The sequence below is a fragment of the Scyliorhinus torazame genome, chromosome 29 (genome assembly GCF_047496885.1).
Source record: "Scyliorhinus torazame isolate Kashiwa2021f chromosome 29, sScyTor2.1, whole genome shotgun sequence".
NCBI lineage: Eukaryota > Metazoa > Chordata > Chondrichthyes > Carcharhiniformes > Scyliorhinidae > Scyliorhinus > Scyliorhinus torazame.
The window spans coordinates 20279555-20301694 of record NC_092735.1 but is presented as its reverse complement, the minus strand read 5'-3'; the positions used below and the strand labels follow the sequence as shown (position 1 = coordinate 20301694).

Below are 22140 nucleotides of genomic sequence, written 5' to 3'. Positions count from 1 at the left end.
CACCCCCTCCCCCCCCCCCCCCCCCCCCCCCCCCGGTCATAATGGATATTTGCAAAGCGTTACGAAGAGAAAATGTGGGCGGGATTCTCCATTGCTCCGGCAGTGCACCCACGCCCGGGGATTTCCCGACAGCGTGGGGGCTGCCCACAATGGGAAACCCCAGCGAGTCGGAGAATCCTGCTGCCGGCAGGGGAGCGCCGCACCGGAAAACTGGGGCGGCGCGACGGAGAATCCCGCCCGCGAAGTAACCAACAATTTATTCAACATGCCCCCAAATGATTTTCAGTTGCTCACTGCATAATCACTGCAGGATAGGGCAGCAAGGTGGCGCAGTGGGTTAGCCCTGCTGCCTCACGGCGCCGAGGGTCCCAGGTTCGATCCCGGCTCTGATTCACTGTCCGTGTGGAGTTTGCACATTCTCCCCGTGTTTGCGTGGGTTTCGCCCCCACAATCCAAAGATGTGCAGCGTAAGTGGATTGGCCACGCTAAATTGCCCCTTAATTGGAAAAAATGAATTGGGTACTCTAAATTTATAAAAAATTAAAATAAAATAAAATAATCACTGCAGGATTCCTTGGAGACTCCCGGGGCAATCCTGGCCCAGAAAGGACACGAGTCACCATCGTGGCTCTCATAATCTCCCTTTTTGCTCTCTGCTTCAACTTAAAGAGCAACAGGCCTCGATTGTCAGAAAGTGAGATTGAGTGTGGGAGAAGCGAGGGTGGGAGATTGCAGGAATCACTGTCTGAATCTCGTTTCCCCCAGGATCCATTCAGACAAAGTGAAAGCTTTGGAAGGCATCAAGTAATCTTGGAATGTCCCACAAAGGGGATGATTCCAGTCACTGGGATGTGTGAATCATCAGCTGTTCTGGCTGCACATCTGAGAGATGTTTGAGGATCTGGAAACAAGGGGGAAATAAAAAACACAATGAAACTGGAAAACTCTGGGAACAGTTTTTCTTGGAAGTCGGGGGCAGTTTTTTGAAGACACGGGAAGACCACACCGAGTTGTAACATAAGAAACAACGGTTTATTTAGAAAGTTTAAGGTACACTGCTCCTGGTGGTACCCAACCAGATTGGAGATGGCCAGTTCTGAACTTGCCAACCATATATGCAACGTTAAGTGAGCTTCCCAAGCCCCCATCCCCCTCCCCCCCTTAGCGGGGAAGCCCATATTCCACAAGGGACACGGGGAATACAATCGTTCCCACCTGTAAGTCCCGTGCGGATGCAGGTTACGACAGTCAACATGTAGCAGCTAGCCATGATTGTCCACGAAACAACTACATTGATCATTGATTGTATAGGACTTTCGTGAGGTGTCCTGTGAGAGTACCTTTAAGAAATGGGTGTTTATAAATGGGTGTGTATATAAATATCTGTAGTGAGAGTACCTTTAAGAAATGGGTGTTTATAAATGCAGTGATGTCAGAGAGTGGGTGGAGCTGGGTGTCAGCTTTTTACTTTCGTTTTCGGCTGTTTGCTGCAGGATGTGTTTTAGTTTCGTTTTCAGAGCTGGATAGCTGCAGTCACAGCCAGAAGGTGTACGAATCTCTCTCTCTCTAATCTAAAGACTGGAAATCGATCCTGGTGATTAAAACAAATAACAGTCATGGCTTTTACCTGATGTGCTTCTGGTAAAAGGTGTTTTAAGTCTTATGGATGTTAAAACGAAAGCTTAAAAGATTACTTAGTGTTGTATTCTTACGGGGTTGTATTTGAATTAATGGTTGCTAAGATGTTCACTGTATGTTTTAAAAAGATTAACTTGAGTTCATAGAATAAACATTGTTTTGCTTTAAAAAATACTTTTCCATTTCTGCTGTACCACACCTGTAGAGTGGGCCGTGTGCTCCCCATACCACAATCTATTAAACGTTGTGGGTCAGGTGAACTCCATGATACACTTTAGGGTTCTCTAACCCTGGCCCATAACAGAGGCCACACCTGGAGTACTGTGTGCAGTTTTGCTGTCCTTATCCGAGGAAGGATGTTCTTGCTAAGGAGGGAGTGCAGCGAAGGTTTACCAGGCCGATTCCTGGGATGGCGGGACTGTCATATGGGGAGAGACTAAACCGGTTATGATCATAATTCATTGGAATTTAGAAGAGTGAGAGGGGATCTCATAGAAACTTAGAAAATTCTAACAGGATTAGACGGTAGATTCAGGAAGAATGTTCCTGATGGTGGGGGAGTCCAGAACTAGGGGTCATAGTTTGAGGATATGGGGTAAACCTTTCAGGACTCAGGTGAGGAGAATATTCTTCACCCAGAGAGCAGTGAATCTGTGGAATCCGCTACCACACAAAGTAGTTGAGGCCAAAACATTGGGTAATTTCAAGAAGAAATTAGACGTAGCTCCCGGGGCTAAAGGGATCAGGAATATGGGGGGGGGGGGGGGGAGAAGGCGGGATCAGGGCATTGAACTCGACGATCAGCCATGGTCATAATGAATGATGGAGAGGGCTTGAAGGGCCGAATGGCCTCCTCCTGCTTCAATTTTCTATGTTTCTATGTATAACCTTCCCCGGTCTGACCTCTACAAAGCCAGGAGGAAGTGGAACTGGGCGGGGGCGAGATGGGGGGGGCGGGGGGGGGAGAAAAATATCCATTTTCTCTTTGTCGACATATTTCGTACCAGCACCGGGAGGAAGCGGTGCGACCACATTCAGCAGCTGCACAAACCAGGAAACCAGTGTATCTATGCCCGCCCACCGCCCCCGCACCCACCCCCCCTCCCCTCCCCCCAACCAGTGTAAAGCAGTCTTGCATTTCTTGGATCATCTATACTGGTTTCCACATTTAGACCACAGGGACTGGGGGATTTTATAACCCACACACCCCACAGTGAACTAGGCAGCGTAACGCACACTTGTCTGGACCAGGGCAGCTCCGACAGCACTCTCGGAGCTCAACACCATCCAGGACAAAGCAGCCCACTTAACCAGCACCCCATCCACCACCTGAAACGTTGACGTCCTCCTCCACGGGGACATTGTGGCAGCCGCGTGTGCCACCGACACAATACCATACACTGCAGCGACTGACCAAGGTTCCTTCAACAGCACCTCCCAAAACCCCATAACCCCCCACCCACCTGGGCAGAGAGGGGCAGCAGAGGCATGGGGGCACCACACCACCACACACCTACACACACACACACCGACACACACACACCTACACACACACACACACACACACACACACACACACACACACTGTCCTGGATTGGAAATACATCCCTGTACCTTTCTTCATAGCCCCTGGGTCAAAATCCCTGAACTCACTTCTGAACGTTGTGGGGCCCACAGGGACCGCAGCGGTTCAAGGAGCCAGCCCACTTCCTCAAGGAGGATCACAGATGAGCACAAAATGGCAGCATTGTAAGTTGTGCCCACGTCCTGGGACGGAATACTAAACAAGGCAGTTAAAATGGAGCGAGGGATGGGCTGGGTCACCCCTTACCCTACACCGTTCTTCACTCAAGAAAGCCTTTGACAAGGTGCCACACAAAAGGTTGCTGCATAAGATAAAGATGCATGGCATTAAGGGTAAAGTCGCAGCATGGATAGAGGATTAGTTAATTAATTGAAAGCAAAGAGTGGGGATTAATGGGTGTTTCTCTGGTTGGCAATCAGTAGCTAGTGGTGTCCCTCAGGGATCAGTGTTGGGCCCACAATTGTTCACAATTTACATAGATGATTTGGAGTTGGGGACCAAGGGCAGTGTGTCCAAGTTTGCAGACGACACTAAGATGAGTGGTAAAGCAAAAAGTGCAGAGGATACTGGAAGTCTGCAGAGGGATTTGGATAGGCTAAGCCAATGGGCTAGGGTCTGGCAGATGGAATACAATGTTGGCAAATGTGAGGTTATCCATTTTGGTAGGAATAACAGCAAAAGGGATTATTTAAATAAAATATTAAAACATGCTGCTGTGCAGAGAGACCTGGGTGTGCTAGTGCATGAGTCGCAAACAGTTGGTTTACAGGTGCAACAGGTGATTAAGAAGGCAAATGGAATTTTGTCCTTCATTGCTAGAGGGATGGAGTTTAAGACTAGGGAGGTTATGCTGCAATTGTATAAGGTGTTAGTGAGGCCACACTTGGAGGATTGTGTTCGGTTTTGGTCTCCTTACCTGAGAAAGGACGTACTGGCACTGGAGGGTGTGCAGAGGAGATTCACTAGGTTAATCCCAGAGCTGAAGGGGTTGGATTACGAGGAGAGGTTGAGTAGACTGGGACTGTACTCATTGGAATTTAGAAGGATGAGGGGGGATCTGATAGAAACATATAAAATTATGAAGGGAATAGATAGGATAGATGTGGGCAGGTTGTTTCCACTGGCGGGTGAAAGCGGAACTTGGGGGCATAGCCTCAAAATAAGGGGAAGTAGATTTAGGACTGAGTGTAGGAGGAACCTCTTCACCCAAAGGGTTGTGTATCTATGGAATTCCTTGCCCAGTGAAGCAGTAGAGGCTCCTTCATTAAATGTTTTTAAGATAAAGATCGATAGTTTTTTGAAGAATAAAGGTATTAAGGGTTATGGTGTTCGGGCCGGAAAGTGGAGCTGAGTCCGCAAAAGATCAGCCATGATCTCATTGAATGGTGGAGCAGGCTCGAGGGGCCAGATGGCCTACTCCTGCTCCTAGTCCTTATGTTCAATCTAACTCAAAGCCAGTACTAGAGTAGAGTGAATATGTCGATTGAACTCAGATGATGTCACCAGGGCCTAAGTCTGCCATTTTAGTCAGAGGCCTGAGCTGAAGTTGACTTAACTCTGCCAGGCCCAAACCTGCCAGGAATGGGGAGGGAGGGAGGGAGGGACAGGTTGCGCGTGGAAAAGTGAGTTTTTAATCATCCCGGGTCACTTTTCGATCCTAACCCCCAGCTTGTTCATGGATTGTCCATTAGACCTTCCACACACTCCTTCCCTTCTCCAAAGGAACCTCGCAGGAGCCCCGCACGGAAACAGCTCGTAGCCATTGCCCACAAAATGCCTCACGAAGGATCAATGGAAAGGCTTGCATTTACGTGGCGCCTTTCACAACCTCTGGCCCTCCCAAAGGGCCTCACAGCCAACGAAGCATTTTTGAAGCGCGATCGCTGTGGCGATGTAGGCAATGCGCCAGCCGGTCTTTGCACAGCAAGATCCCACAAACAGCGATGCGATAATGACAAGTTTTTTTGTGACGTCGACTGAGGGATAAACATGGGCCAGGACATCCAGGGGTTTGGGGGGGGGCGGGGGGGGGGGGGGGGGGGGGGGCATCTCCCATGTTCCTCCTCGAAATAGCCCGGTGAGATTTGTTTTGTTACATACACCCGAGGGGGCAGACAAGGCTCATCCCGAAAGGTGGCACCTCAGACAGTGCGGCACTCCTTCTTCAGGAGTGCTCTGGGGAACTTGAAGATTGTGCTCAGGCATCTGGAACGGGTCTCAAAACTGCACATTTCCCAACTCAGGCAACGTGCCGAGTCGCGGTGGCTGGCAGAGAAGCCAAAGGCGTTGGCGATAATTATTGCAAGGCCTTTTGAGCTTCCCCTCCCCTTTCACAAAGGAGCTTCCTCTGCCACCCCTTCTGCTCGCTCACCCTCAACCCTGCCAACGGGAGGGAATTCCAGACAAGAAAGCCCCGAGGTAGAAATCTGCCATGGGTCTCTCTCGTGTTTTTTTAGAATATATTGTGGGAAGGTGAAACGGTGTTTGTTCGACTGAAGAAGCTTAGAAATATACAATGTGGGAGGCCATTTTATCCCATCCTATCCATACCAGCAGAAAAAGAGCTATCCCAGTCTAATCCCACCTTGTGGATGTTGGGCTGTCGACTTGTGAGCAAGAATACCCGGAATAGGAATCATAGAATCCCCACACTGCAGAAGGAGGCCATTCAGCCCATCGTGCCTGCACCGACCCTCTGATAGAGCACCTTATCCAGGCCCAGTCCCCCGCCCCATCCCCTCCTAACCCCACCTAACCTTGGGACACTGAGGGACAATTTAGCGCGGCCAATCCACCTAACCAGCACATCTTTGGACTGTGGGAGGGAACAGGAGCACCCGGAGGAAACCCACGCAGACACGGGGAGGACGTGCAGACTCCGCACAGACAGTCACCCAAGGCCGGAATCGAAGCTGATTCTTGGCGCTGTGAGGCAGCAGTGCTAGCCACTGTGCCACCCTGAGGGGCAGACCACACGGCCCATCGAGTCCATTCAATACAATCATGGCTGATCATATGCTTCATCTTCATTTCCCACTCGTTCCCCATATCGCTTAATTTCCCAAGACACCAAAGGTCTGCCTATCCCACAGCCTGAAATATATTCAACGATGGAGCATCCTCCACCCTCTCGGTAGCGAATTCTAAAGACTCACAAACCCTCAGACTCATCTCAATCCAAAATGATCGGCCGCCTTATCCCAAAATTGTGCCACCTCCCCCACCCCCCCCCCAACATGTTTTCGATTCCCCAACCAGCGGAAACAATCTCTCAATGTCCATGCTGTCAAACCGCCCTCAGCGCCGTGTGTGCCTCAATGGGATCGCCTCCCATTCGTCAAAACTCCAGGGAATATAGGCCCCGTTTAATCAGCCTCTCATCGTAGGACCGATTCAGTGAACCTTCTTAGCTGCGGCACCTCCAGCGGGAGGACATCTCTTCCTCAATATGGGGACCAAAACTGCACCCAGTATTCCAGATGCTGTCTCACCAAAACCCTGTGCAACTGGGGATAGGGCTGGGGAGTGGGCCGAGGCAGGGGGCTCTTTCAGAGGGTCGGTGCAGACTCGATCGGGTTAATGGCCTCCTTTCGCACTGCAGGGATTCGATGGATGGATTTAGGGAGGTGGTGTGGTAGTGGTATAATAATAATCTTTATTAGTGTCCCAAGTAGGCTTACATTAACACTGCAATGAAGTTACTGTGAAAATCCCCTCGTCGCCACACTCCGGCGCCTGTTCGGGTACACTGAGGGAGAATTCAGAATGTCCAATTCACCCAACAAACACGTCTTTCGGGACTTGTGGGAGGAAACCGGAGCGCCCGGAGGAAACCCACGCAGACACGGGGGAGAACGTGCAGACTCCGCACAGACAGTGACGCAAGCCAGGAATCGAACCCAGGACCCTGGCTCTGTAAAGCAACAGTGCTAACCGCTGTGTTACCGTGCCGCCCGACCCCCTGGAGATCTGGGTTTGAATTCACCGATGGTGAAATTTGAAATCTGGAATTAAAGGTCTAACGATGCCCATGAAACACCCATCTGGGTTCCCCACTGTCGCTTCAGAGAGGGAACTCTGCCGCCCTTACCCGGTCTGGCCTATGTGAGACTCCAGACCCTCAGCAATGTGATTGTCTCTTAACTGCCCTCTCAAGTGGCCTGCCAGTTCAGGGGCAATTAGGGAAAGGCAATAAATGCTGGGCCCAGCCGCCCACGTGCCGTGCTTAACATTGTGCCCTTTGTTGTAGAAGGGAGAGACCAGTTAGCTTAACCTTGATGGGCGGCAGGGAGTGGGGGGAAACATTCTGACGGTCGGAAGGTCATTTAGAGAGACGCTGGTCAATCGAGGATAGTCAACATGACTTTGGTGAGGGAAGGTTGCGTCTGACCAACCTCACTGAATTTTTCTTGAGGCGTTAGCAAAGGGGGGTTTAATATGGATAGCATGTTTGATGTCGTCTAAATGGACTGTAGCTAGCTTTTGGACATGTGCAACCTTGTCATAATCATAGAATTTACAGTGCAGAAGGAGGCCATTCGGCCCATCGAGTCTGCACCGGCTCTTGGAAAGAGCACCCTACCCACGGTCAACATCTCCACCCTATCCCCATAACCCAGTAACCCCACCCAACACCAAGGGCAATTTTGGACACTAAGGGCAATTTATCACGGCCAATCCACCTAACCTGCACATCTTTGGACTTTAGGAGGAAACCGAAGCACCCGGAGGAAACCCACGCACACACGGGGAGGATGTGCAGACTCCGCACAGACAGTGACCCAAGCCGGGAACCGAACCCGGGACCCTGGAGCTGTGAAGCAATTGTGCTATCCACAATGCTACCATGCTGTCCAAGGTAAGGTGAGAAGAGGATAAAAGCCAAGGGTGTGTGGGAAATTAGATCCAAAATCAGCTCCGAGGCAGGAGGAAAATCGCATGGTTTGGTGGGCGCCTTGGTGACTGGGAGGCGGCTTCCAGTGAGGTTTTGATTTATGTGTATCAATGGATCCGTCATGAATGTCGGGGGATGGTATTTCAAACATTGGCTGTGTGGTCAATGGTGCGGAAGATAGCTGCAGACTGTAGGAAGATATAACACACTTGTTAGGCCACAGCTCGAATACCGTCCAGTTCTGGCCACGTTACAGGAAGGATTTAATTGCTCTGGAGCGGGGACGGTAGAGATTTGAGAGTGTTGCTGGGATTGGAAATTTTAGCTCTGAGGAAAGACAAAATATGTTGGGGTTTGGTTTCTTTGGAAACGGGGGAGATTTAATTGGGGTGCGGAAATGATGTGAGGCGGAGGGAAGGTGGCTAGGAACAAACTATTTCCCTTCTCGGGATTGGGGCACCACATATTTAAGGTAACTGGTAGAAGGGCTCGAGGGAAGTAAGGATTTGGAACTCACTGCTGGAACGTGTGGTAGAGGCAGTTCCATTTAATAAACAACACTTGGATAGGCTTTTTTTTTCTCCAATTCATTTGTTACCGGATGTGGGTTTCGCCAGCTTGGCCAGCGGACGGTGGAATCCATGGGGAAACCTGTTGACAGCAGCGGGACCTGAAGTTGCCAGCGGAGGTCCGCCACCGGCAAACACGCTGTGGGCGCGGCGGAGGGGAAAATCCCGGCCATGGCAATAACAGTCCACCTTCCGGAGAAGCTTTCTCCCCAATTCCCAGAAATCACACAACTCTCCGGATTATTCCTCCAACCTCACACCTTCACTTGCCGCCCTTTTCAGCCAATGGCGTGCTTTCGGCGTGGTGTCACTGCTGTAGGGCAGGTATAGGCAGCAGCCATTTTGTGGTGTCACTGCTGTAGGGCAGGTATAGGCAGCAGCCATTTTGTGGTGTCACTGCTGTAGGGCAGGTATAGGCAGCAGCCATTTTGTGGTGTCAATGCTGTCGGGCAGGTATAGGCAGCAGCCATTTTGTGATGTCACTGCTGTAACGCTGGTATAGGCAGCAGCCATTTTGTGGTGTCAATGCTGTTGGGCAGGTATAGGCAGCAGCCATTTTGTGGTGTCAATGCTGTTGGGCAGGTATAGGCAGCAGCCATTTTGCACACCGCAAGTTCCATAAGGAGCAATAAACTGATTATCTAATTACTGCGGGTTTGATTTTTTTGGTGGCATTAACTGAGCTAAAAATATTGATCAGGGCATCAGAACACCAGTTCCAATGTTTTCCCTTGAGAGCTTGAGAGAGCAGATGGAGGTAGGTTTAACAGTTCATTCCAAAGACAACGTGGCAGGTTTTCAGGAGAGGAGGAATCGATGTTGTTGCAATTATGAGGTTTAGAATGTTGTTCTGTTACGGATCGTGCCATTAATTGAGGTTAATTGAAGGAGGTCATGTGTTCTGTTCAGAAGTCGGTATGATAGCACACCTGGGGAACTGTTTGATTGTTAGAGATTAAAGATAGCCCAGGTTGTTTTACTGGGAAGAAGGTGGAAGATGTTTACACTTGGAGTTAATGGCAGAGGCTTGTGCGCCAACAGTGTATAGACTGAGGGTCGCCAAAGTCCCAGAAAAGTGTGAATTTGTAAATAGTTGGGCTTTAAACCATCCATTTACTTCCAAGATGAGAGAGAGTTGGGGCCTCAAGGATACCTAACTGGCATTTCTACCTGGATACAAGACCTATGTGATTCGCCTTGTCACAAAGATATAATTTGAGAGTGGAAGAGTCTAAGACAGTCCTGACAACTCAGAGACAAGGTCAGTCTGCCAGGGAGAGGGAAAGCAGCTACAGATAGCGAGACACTATGGTTCACCAGGCAGGGTGCGGGTAGGAGTTCCAGCTCGGATTGGAAACACCAAATTCAGGAGGAGATAAAATGAGGCTGGAAGATTCCTCCAGCTTGCACTAGGTATCAAATCTCAAGGGAGAAAAACTTCTCTGTGAAAGACAATTCTGAGGGTAAACATTTCTAGACTGAGAACAGAAGGATGCCCTTGAGAGCTAGGAATCACCATGGACTGGTCCAGGGAGAATTGAATGTCCACTTTAAAGGCCAGTGTTAAATACATATCTGTGAAATGTGTTCTCAGATGTGCTAAAAGAAAGGGGGGAATGTTCTGTTTTGTGGTTTCAGTGTAACTTGCCGACAAAGATGGTGTTTAGTCAATGGTGTGTTTAGACTTTTGTTACAGTAAAAATCTTAAAACAGGAAATTCTACCGTGCCATCCTTAAAACTATTAACTGAACGTTTGAGTTGCTTTTTAAAAAGTAATTGGTCTCTTCAGGGATCGTAACAATGCCACGTTGCAAGTTCAGTACCAAACAAAAATGGGAGGACGAACTGGGGACAGAGGTAGGGTGGGGACTCTGGAGCGAAGGACTGAGCAGGCTCCACCTCCTCCTGCGCAAGGCTAAGCCTAATGCAGCTCAAAGTGGTGCACAGAGCGCACCTGACCAGAACCCGAATGAGCCGGTTCTTCCCGGAGGTTGAGAGTAAATGTGAGAGGTGCCAGAGGGGCCCGGCCAACCACACCCACATGTTTTGGGCTTGCCCCAAGCTTGCTGGGTTCTGGACAGCCTTCTGCGAGGCAATGTCCAAAGTTGTGGGGGCGAGGGTGAAGCCATGCCCGAGAGTGGCACTCTTCGGGGTATCGGAGAGGCCAGCGTTACACATGGGGAAGGGGGCCGACGCCCTTGCTCTCGCTTCCCTAATCGCACGCCGGAGAATCCTGCTGGGCTGGCGATCGGCAGCACCGCCCACAGCTGCAGACTGGCTCGCTGGCCTCTCGGAATTTCTCCACCTGCCGAAGATTAAGTGCGCCACCCGAGGGTCAGAGGACGGCTACATGGATACTTGAGGGCAGTTCGTCGGCCTGTTCCAAAACCTGTTTGAGGCCAGCAACAAGGAGTAAGCCAGGGATTTTAAAAAAGATGAAGAACCAAAGGACTGCGCAACTCGGGGGGGGGGGGGGCCCACAAGAGATGAGGAAGGGTGCTGAAACCAATGGGGGGGGGGAGGGGGGGATAGCATAGACCGATTCAGCGGACAGCAAAATGTACGTACATTTAGTCAAATGAAGGACAAAACAAACCTCTCTGTAAAATAAAGCAAATTAGCGCGGGCAAGAAAAATGTAACGTTTATAAGTAACAACTGTTTATAAATAGGAGAAAAGCCAATAAAATGATTTTTTTTTTTAAACAAATGTTGGTTTCTCAGGGGGATTCTATCAACTTTCCTCCAAGATTCACCGAAACCCCAGAAAATTCACAGTGAAACTTTGAACCACCGTGTCCTCCGTGCTGGACTGAAACATCGGCGAGCGTGAAACGACGTCCTCGAGTGGGGCAGGATCCTGCACCCTCTGACCCTGGGGTCAGAGGTCTACCACTGAGCCGGCAGCGAGCGCACTTGGATTTCTGGCTGGGCAGTCGGAGCTAAAAGTCTTGGAATAATATCAGTGCCATTTGGTTGCCATGCTGAGGGCTGGAGAGAGGCGCTGGGCTTCCAGAATGCAGGGACTACACAGGACCAAATCATCTTCTATTCAAACAAAGTGCTGGAAAAACTCAACAGGTCTGGCAGCATGTGTGGAGAGAGGAGCAGAGTTAACGTTTGGAGTACGATGTGGCTCTTTGAAGCAGAGTCAGTCATATTGGACTTAAATCGTTAACTCTGATTCTCTCTAGGGGGCAGCACGCTGGCACAGTGGCTAGCCTCACAGCGCTGAGGACCCGGGTTCGATCCTAGCCCTGGGTCACTGCCCGTGCGGAGTTTGCACATTCTCCCCGTGTCTGCATGGGTCTCCCCCCCCACAACCCAAAGATGTGCAGGGTAGGTGGATTGGCCACGCCGAATTGCCCCTTAATTGGAAAAGTATTTTTCCAAAACTCTGATTCTCTCTCCACAGCCGCTGTCAGACCTGTTGAGTTTTTCCAGTACTTGCAGTATTTATTCCCGATCTCCACGGAGAATCCGTAGTCTTCTGTTTACATAAGACCATATGAAATAGGAACAGGCAGAGGCCTTTCAGCCCATCAAACCTGCTCCGTCATTTAATACGATCCTGGCTGATCTAACGCTCATGAAGTCCACTTTCCAACCTTATCTCCGTGTTGTAACCCCAATGGTGGTCCTGGGGTCAGGACAATACAATTTCCCATGACCTTCCTGGAATATGAACTTCCTCTTCAGAGGGAAAGTCCTCTTTATGGGCAGGAGGGGGGGGGGGGCGCTTCCCCTTTAAGGGGACGGGACTTCCCCTTTAAGGGGACGGGACTTCCCCTTTAAAGGAGAAGTTCATATTCCGGGCAGGTAATGGGAAATCGTATTGTCCTAATCCCAGGACCTCCATTGGGGTTGCAAAACTCGGTCACCCTTAATTCCCCTAAAAACCTATCGATCTCGGCCTTGAAAATGTTGGAGGACTCGGCTTCCCACAGCTTCCTGGGGTAAAGAATTCCAAAGATTCACCACCGTTTGAGAGAAGAAGTTCTTTTTCAAATCCGTCTGATATGAGAACCCCTCTTAATCTGCTTATTACTATTAGACATAGACATAGAATTTACCTAGCACCTTCTGATTCACATCGACACGACGATCGTGTGAAATAGCTAAAATAGTGCAGCTGCTATCTTGCCTGGGGACAGGATATAGCAAATACATGACAGGGTGAGTAAAAGTGTATCTTTTAGTGCAGAAGATACTAATCTGTCCCTGCAAAACACAGTTGATAAGAGGAACGGAACATTTTCCATTTTGACGCCTGTTTTGCCTCATTCACTCACCCTCCCGTCCCTTCACCAGTTTTTCCGCCCCAATGCATTTTCAAATTCAACAGACAAAAGAGAAAATACGTCAAATGGTTGGGCTCAAGTTAATTCATTCTTGAGGGCCCCCCCCCCCCCCACCCGACTCCCCCTCCCCGCCCGACCCCCGTATTGTCACCGGCCCCACTCTCCTCCAATCTGCCCTCTCGAGAATCGTTGATTTTCATTACTCCACCATTGGCGCCCATACTTTCGACAGTTCAGAGCCCCAAGTGGACGAATTCTCTCCCAGTCCATCTCCCTCCCATCTCCTGCCTACTTCAAGAGGCGGCATGGTGGCACAGTGGTTGGCACTGCCGCCTCACAGCGGCAGGGACCGGGGTTTGATTCCGGCCTCGGGAGACTGTCTGTGTGGAGCGCTCCCCCGTGTCAGCGTGGGTTGCCTACGGGTGCTCCGGTTTCCTCCCACAGCCGAAAGGTGATGTGGAGATGCCGGCGTTGGACTGGGGTGAGCACAGTGAGACGTCTTACGACACCAGGTTAAAGTCCAACAGGTTTATTTGGAATTACGAGCTTTCGGAGTGTAGCTCCTTCGTCAGGTCACCTACGCTCCGAAAGCTAGTGATTCCAAAAAACTGGTTGGACTTTAACCTGGTGTTGTAAGACATCTGAGTCTAAAGATGTGCAGATTAGGTGGATTGGCCATGGTAATTTGCCCCTGTCCAAAGGTGAGCAGGTTGGGTGGGTTATGGGGATAGGCTGGGGCAAGCTTGATGGGCCGAATGTCCATGATAATTTGCCCCTTAGTGTCAAAAGATTTTCAGTTTAGGTGGATTGGCCATGCTAAATTGCCCCCAAGTGACAAAGATGCGTAGTTTAGGTGGATTGGCCGTGATAATTTGCCCCTTAGTGTCCATAGATGAGCAGGTTGGGTGGGTTATGGGGATAGGCTGGGGCCGACTTGATGGACCGAATGGCCTCCTTCTGCACTGGAGAGCTTCTATACTTTTAACCATCTGTGTTCTATTGCCTCAGAGCATATATGTCGACCTTTAAGACAGCAAGAGGGATATCTGAAGGCACTTCACCAGAGAGTTACCAAACAACACTTGACACTGAGGCGATAGAACACATGCGGTTAAAAGCATAGATCTCTACAGTGCAGAAGGAGGCCATTCTGGCCATCAAGCCTGCCCCAGCCCTCTGGAAGAGCACCCTACCCAGGCACACTCCCCCGCCCTATACCTGTAACCCCGCCCAACCTTTTGGTCACCAAGGGCAATTTAGCGTAGCCAATCCACCTAACCCGCACATCTTTGGACTGTGGGAGGAAACCGGAGCACCCGGAGGAAACCCACGCAGACACGAGGAGAAAGTGTGAACTCCACAGAGACAGTCATCCGAGGCTGGAATTGAACCCGGGTTCCTGGCGCTGTGAGTCAGCGGTGCCAACCACTGTGCCACCGTGCCTTCCCCTCAGGGAAGGGAAATCTGCCATCCTTACCTGGTCTGGCCTACATGCGACACCAGACCCACAGCAACGTGGTCGACTCTTAACCGTAATGGCCTAGCGAGCCACTCAGTTCAAGGATAATTAAGGATGGGCAGCCAATGCAGGCTGTGCCCAGTGACAACCACATCCCGTGGAAAAATTGAAACAAGAGATGCGGAATTGCAAGTTCGCATGTGTGATAGTTCCACTGCCCACGTTAGTCACTACGTGTCGCAAACAAAGAGGAACGGTTGCCAACAGCAGAAGTTTTGATAACCATCGGGTTTGGCCAAAAAAAACAGAGGCAACATCGAGAAACATGTTTGCACACAGTTATTTTGATCTAGAGAGCACTTCCTGAATCAGTGGTACAAGCAGTCAATTGTACCGCTCAAAACGGAGGTAGATAAATACTTGAAGCAAAAAGTAAACTTCTTTTTTAATTCGTCCCTGGGGTGCTGGCTGGGCCAGCATTTATTGCCCGTCCCTGAGGAGCATTTAAGAGTCAACCATATTGCTGTGGATCTGGAGCCATATGTAGGCCAGACCAGGTAAGGAGGGCAGATTCCCTTCCCTAAAGGACGTTCGTGAACCAGATGGGTTTTTCCGACAATCCATTCATGGGTCACCTTCTTTCAAGACTTTCAATTCCAGATTTATTTATTTTCATTTTAAACGGAATTCAAATTTCACCATCGGCCCTGGTGGGATTCAAACCCAGGTCCCCAGAGGACGACTCTGCGTCTCTGGATTGCTCGTCCAGCGACAATACCATGACGCCACTGCCTCCCTAGGGCTACAAGGAAAGAGTGGGGGGAGCAGGAGGAGGTGGGGGTAGGAACACGGGGTAAATTGGGTAGCTCTACCCAAGGGCCAGCCTGGGCATTAAGGGCTGAATGACCTCCTCCTGTGCAGGGCAATTATAACAAAGTTGCCGAGTTGGTGTCAAGCTTGGTTAGATTGGATCGTGACCCCTGGCAACAGGTCACGGGAGCAGACAAGCTCAGCATCCCGACCAACTTCAATGGCAAGACCGACTTCAAGAATAATTGTGCTTGAAATTGACTTTTGGGTCTTTCCTCCAGTCTGCTCGTTAGCTGCTGAATAATTTGATTTAATTCAGATAGACAACAGTAGCAGCAACTTTCATTTATATCGCACCTTGAATGTGGTTAAAAACGTTTTTCACAGGGACATTATCAGACAGAATTTGACGCTGGTGGCTTGGCAGGGAGGCCACAGTGTCTGCCTCGTTCGGCTGAGTTGGCAACGCACTCACCTTGCCAGAAGGTCACGGGTTCAAGCCTTGTTCCAAACTCTACGGGCCGGATTCTCCATTGCCCGACGCCAATTTTGCAATCGCCGATCGGCCGGAGAATCCCTTCTTACGGTGGAATAGGGGGGGACGCCTATTTCTGCAAACACCTGCCTCTGCCATGTCCTCAGATGCGACATTCCAGATCCTAACCACTCGCTGCTTGGTAAAGTTCTTACTCTATCCCAATGCTCAGGATTGGGCCAAGCCTGGCCTGGTGTCAGCCAGGTTAGATTGTGTTGGCTGAGGGAGAGAAGGAGTGTAGGGGGGAGTCCATGTGGTGACATGTCCAGTTATGCCAATGCAAAAAAAAAAGATTATCTGATCAAAATGTTCCGAGGTATTTAGGGACTACCGTGGCCAAGATTCATTTAACTACCCATACCAATTTTGAAATAGAAATTGAGGTAAGGGTTACTAAAGTACAAATCATAAAGAAAAACCCTTATGTGTTGTACGCACTTCCTGTGAACATCACACTTGCTTCCTGTCACACTTTTGTTATCACACTTTACCATATCCTCTGGGCAATGTCACACATCTTCCAGTGACAAGCCCACCTTCCCCCCTCCCCCCTCCATTTTAAAAATATGATTTCCCATTGGACTGACAAGTGGCAAGTAATATTCACGCCACACAAGTTCCAGGCAATGAACATCTCCAACAAGAAAGAATCCAACCCAACCACCACCTCTTGACATTCAATGGCATTACCATCGCTGGATCCCCCACTAACGGTGCAGTTGCACAGTGGTTAGCACTGTTGCTTCACAGCGCCAGGGTAGCAGGTTCGATTCCCGGCTTGGGTCACAGTCTGTGCGGAGTCTGCACGTTCTCTCCGTGTCTGCGTGGGTTTCCTCCGGCTGCTCCGGTTTCCTCCCACAATTCCCGAAAGATGTGCTGCTGAATTGGGCATTCTGAATTCTGTGTACCCGAACAGGCGCCATAGTGTGGCGACTAGGGCATTTTCACAGTAACTTCATTGCAGTGTTAATGTAAGCCTACTTCTGACAATAATAAAGATTATTATTATTATTATGAACAACGTGCTGGGGATTACCATTGACCCGAAACTGAACTGGAACAGCCACATAAATACTGGGGCTACAAGAGCAGGTCGGACTCTTCTCCCGACTCCCCAAAGCCTGACCACCACCTACATGGCACAATACAGGAGTGTGATGGACTACTCTCCACTTGCCTGGGTGAGTGCAGCTCCAACAACACTCAAGAACCATCCAGGACAAAGCAACCCCATTTGATTGGCACCCCATCCACTATCTGAAACATTCACTCCCTCCACCACCAACACACAGTGCAGGCGTGTGTACCATCTACAAAATGCACTGCAGCAAGTCACCAACTTCAACAGCACCTTCCAAAACCAGTAACCTTGACCAGCTACAAAGACAAGGTCAGCAGGTACATGGGAACATCTGCATCAGATGGAAGTTCCCCTCCAAGTCACACGCACTCCTAACTGAAATGAAATGAAATGAAAATCGCTTATTGTCGCAAGTAGGCCTCAAATGAAGTTACTGTGAAAAGCCCCTAGTCGCCACATTCCGGCGCCTGTTCAGGGAGGCTGTTACGGGAATTGAACCGTGCTGCTGGCCTGCCTTGGTCTGCTTTCAAAGCCAGCGATTTAGCCCTGTGCTAAACAACCCCTAACTTAGAAGCATATTGTCATTCCTTTACTGTCTCTGGGTCAAAATCCTGAAACTCCTTCCCTAACAGCACAATGGGTGTACCTACACCACATGGACGGCAGTGGGTCAAGGCAATGGCTCACCACCACTTTTTCAAGGGGCAATTAGGGGTGGGCAGCAAATGCTGGCCCAACCAGTGACACCAACTTTGTGTGCAAGAATTAAAAATTGTTGCTGACAAATTTTTTCTGTAATTTTTTTTAACACATTGGGTCCCTTGAGACACCACCTATTGCTCAAAGCATCAGCGGCCTCCGAAGGGGATGGGCATCCAGCCTGCCCTCTGACCTTTGCTCTTGGGTAGCTGCTATTTGACCCCTCCTAGCCTCACCCCCATCCCGCCACATTAACCCTTAGCTCATTATTGCGGAAAAACATCTCCATTCTTCTGGTGCACATCCCACCAGCATTCAGGAACTAATCAAACCTGGGGGAGGCTTGAATTCCCTGGATTGTAGGACATCAAGGGTTGGCCTCATGGAGCCACAGAGTTTTTCACCACAAAATGAGGCTCTTCGGTCCATTGTAAGCCATCAAACACCCAATTTGTTTGAACCCCATTTTCTAGCTCTTAGTCCGCAGTCTTGTGTGCTTTGGCGTTTCAATCGCTCATCTCAATGCTTCTTAAATGTTGTGAGGGTTTCCGCCTCTATCTCCCTTTCAGGCAGCAAGTTCCAAATTCCCATCAACCCCTGGGTGAAAAATCCCCTCTAAATCTCCTGCCCCTTACCTTAAATCTATGCGCCCTGTTTATTGACCCCTCTACTAAAGGGAAATGTTTCTTCCTATCTACTCTATCTCTGTCCCTCAGAATTTTGTACCTCAATCAGGTCCCCCTCAGCCTTCTCTGCTCCAAGGAAAACAGCCCCAGCCTATCCAGCTTCTCTTCACAGCTGAAATGCTCCAGCCCAGGGCAACATCCTGGTGAATCTCCTCTGCACCCTCTCCAGTGCAATCACATCCTTCCTATAGTGTGGCGACGAGAACAGCACACAGTACCCTCGCTGTGGCCCAACGAGCATTTTATCCAACTCCATCATATTTATATTCTATGCCTCGGCTAATCAAGGTAAGTATCCCATATGCCTTTTTAACCATCATATCTACCTGTCCTACTGCCTAAATTGAGGTGTTCAGGATGATGTTTAAGCTCGCGTTCGACAAACTTGGGAGTCAAGGGGTGGGATTCTCCGACCCCCCGCCGGGTCGGAGAATCGCCTAGGGGGTGGCGTGAATCCTGCCCCCGCCGGCTGCCGAATTCTCCGGCGCCGGGGATTTGGCGGGGGTGGGAATCACACCAGTTGGCGGCCGCTAACAGCGGCCCCCACCCCCGGCGATTCTCCGGCCCGCGATGGGCCGAGTGACCGCCCGTTTTCGGCCGGTCCCGCCGGCGTATGTTACGACAGGTATTTACCGGCGGGACCTGGCTCCGCGGGCAGCCTCCGGGGTCCTCGGCGGAGGGGCGCAGTGGGATCTGGCCCCGCGGGGTGCCCCCATGGTGGCCTGGCCCGCGATCGGAGCCCGCCGACCCGCGGGCGGGCCTGTGCCGCGGGGGCACTCTATTCCTCCACGCCGGCCGCTGTAACAGTCCGTGATGGCCGATGCAGAGATGAACCCCCCTGCACATGCGCTGGGATGACGCCAGCACACGCTGGCGCTCCCGCCCATGCGCCAACTTGCGCCGGCCGGCGGAGGCCCTTCTGCACCGGTTGGCGTGGCGCCAAGCCCCTTCCGCGCTGGCCGGTTCGGCGCAAACCACTCCGGCACCAGCCTAGCCCCTGAAGGTGCGGAGGATTCCGCACCTTCGGGGCGGCCTGACGCAGGAGTGGTCCACGCCATCCTTCCCGCCGGAGTGGCCCACCCCGCCGGTTCGCGGAGAATCCCGCCCAAGGTTTCTGGGGCTAGGCAGGAGAGTGGAGGTAAGGCCACAGGTCAGCCACGATCTCCTTGGCTGGCAGAGCAGGCTCAAGAAACAGAACTGCCTGCTCCCACTCCTAATTGTTAAGATTAAGAAACAATTTAATTGAGGTATTTTCAATGATTAAAGGATGGCGTAGGTAGAGAGAAACTATTTCTCTTTTGGGGGTGTCAGGGGTAAGGGACAAGTGGGGGGCATAACGTTCAAATTACTGCTACGAACAAAAAATGCTGGATAAATTCAACAGGTCCGGGGAGAGAAAAAGAGAGTTAACATTTTGTAGAAGGGTTGTTCGGCCCCGAAACATTAACTCTGTTTCTAGCCCCACAGATGCTACCGGACCTGCTGTGTCTATCCAGCGTTTTCTGTTTTTATTTCAGGTTTCCAGCATCCGCACCATTTTGCTTTTACCTTAAAATGATCTCTGGGTAAGATCAGGGGTCACTCCTTCACACAGAGGTTAATGTTAATCCCCTACACCCCCCCCCCCCCCATCATCTTCATCCCACACCCCCTCCCCCTCACATAAAAAGCTGCTGAGTGTGTGCAGACCCACTGAAAAATGTCCAAATGATGGAGAGAGATTATTTTGTTTTAGGTGATCAAAGAATCAAAGTTCTGACAAGAGCTGGGATCCAGCTTGGTTGTGATGGTGGGATAGGCTGAAGGGGCTGAATGGCTTCCTCTATTTCCGATACGCCAAAAGCCTTGGGGGGGGGGGGGGGGGCTGCTGCATGCAAGTGGATCCATAGCCATTCCACCCATCGAGTCTGTACCGGCCCTCTGAAAGAACACCCTACCTAGGCCAATTCTCCCACCCGTAACCCCATCGAACCTGCACATCTTTGGACACTAAGAGGCAACTTTAGCAATGACCAATTCACCTAGCCTGCACATCTTTGGACACTAAGAGGCAACTTTAGCAATGGCCAATTCACCGAGCCTGCACATCTTTGGACACTAAGAGGCAACTTTAGCAATGGCCAATTCACCGAGCCTGCACATCTTTGGACACTAAGAGGCAACTTTAGCAATGGCCAATTCACCTAGCCTGCACATATTTGGGCTGTGGGAGGAAATCGGAGCACCCAGAGGAAACCCACGCAGACACGGGGAGAACGTGCAGACTCCGCATAGACAGTGGCCCGAGGGGGGGGGGGTTGCAGAGGGAACGGGGGTTGGGTTGCGGGGGTTGCAGGGAGGTAGGGGGGGGGTTTAGTACACACAGCAGTATTGATCACGTTTGCAAAGCGGGAAGTGAAAAGCAGCCAGAAGATTGGAGAGTTGAAAGCCCTGTGGATGTGGGTGTAGCAATCTCTCACTGAGCACCCACACCCTGGCTCATGGCATCACCCACACCCTGGCTCATAGCATCACCCACAACCCTGGCTCATGGCATGACCCACACCCTGGCTCATGGCATGACCCACACCCTGGCTCATGGCATCACCCACACCCTGGCTCATGGCATCACCCACACCCTGGCTCATGGCATCACCCACAAACTGCAAAAGCCAAACATAGACACTCACCTGCTCCCAAGCCCTGGAGACCCAAGTTGACAGGAGCAGCTCCAGCCTGGACTGGTGGAACTTGCGGGTGGTCTTGATGGCAATGAAGACATCCCTGAGCTCCACCTTCCTGGCCAGGTCAGGGGCTGGCAGCCGGGGGCGGGCAGCAGCGTCCCTCCTGAAGGGCACCAAGGCTGCCAGGTAACCGTAGAGAGCCCGCAGCGGCTCAGCCAGCCCGCCTCCATCCAGCGACCCCTTTGTCCAACCGCGTCCGCTGGGGGAGACCGAAAAGCGGGCAGCTCTCCCGCTCAGCCCGCCCCCCTCCTCTCGCCTCTGCTGATCCACGAAAGCGACCAGCAAGAAAGTGACCGTGGCTCCAGATATGGTCAGTAAAATCTTCTTTAAGCACAGGCGCATGTTTTTAAGCTCTGTTTTGCTCTTCTGGTTTGTAAACTCCGAATGTTAAAAGGTCGAGAAACTGGAATAAAATCCATTGAAGTGACATTGGCAAACTATCTAATCATAAACTTATAGGGAGATTTTATTGACAGTGGAACCTTTTGTTTCATAAAAGTCCCCCTCGCCCAGAAGTGTAATTATTGTAGGAAATAACCTATTTATATTCTCATAAAATGATCATATCCCCTCTCTCCAATTTCACTTGGTCCTTGAAACGAAAGGCGTGGAGTAACTAAAACAGTTACATTTTAACCTGCTTTACTCAGTAAATGTGAGCTTCCACCACCTGTCTGTCTGTCCCCCCCCTTCCCCTGCTCCTCCAGCGTGTCTCAACTTGTCACAACTTTTGAAACACTTCTCTTGTGACAGAGGAGGAGGGTAGCAGTGAGTGACAGACAAGGATGCACCAATCACAGAAGGGCTACCGGGGAGGAGGTGGAGCTATGCCCTACCCTCCCACTGACTGAGCTGGAGGCATTTTTAACCCCTCCACTGCGCTAGTCTCTTTTCTTGTTCCCCCGTGAGGTCGGTTTGACTCAGTTGGCCGGTTCGCAAGGCGGAGCGGAGATGAAGGACACGATTCCCGTACCGAGTGTGGCACAGTGGTTAGCATGGCTGCCTCACGCCGCCAGGGACCCGGTGCGATTCCGACCTCGGGTGACTGTGGAGTTTGCACGTCCTCCCCATATCTGTGTGGGTTTCTTCCGGGTGCTCCGGTTTCCTCCCACGGTCCAAAGATGTGCAGGTTAAGTGGATTGGCTGTGCTGAATTTCCCC

At 50.8% G+C, this 22140-nt stretch overlaps 1 protein-coding gene across 1 annotated transcript in view; it reads right to left on the bottom strand.

Moving 5' to 3' along the window:
- Positions 1-21653, bottom strand: part of LOC140403920 (beta-1,3-N-acetylglucosaminyltransferase lunatic fringe-like) — a 64079-nt gene extending 42426 nt beyond the window's left edge. Inside the window, exon 1 of the mRNA XM_072492166.1 lies at positions 20927-21653. Within this exon, the coding sequence (XP_072348267.1) occupies positions 20927-21322 (396 nt within the window). The 5' untranslated portion in view covers positions 21323-21653. The remainder of the gene's footprint in view (positions 1-20926) is intronic.
- Positions 21654-22140: the final 487 nt, after the last annotated feature.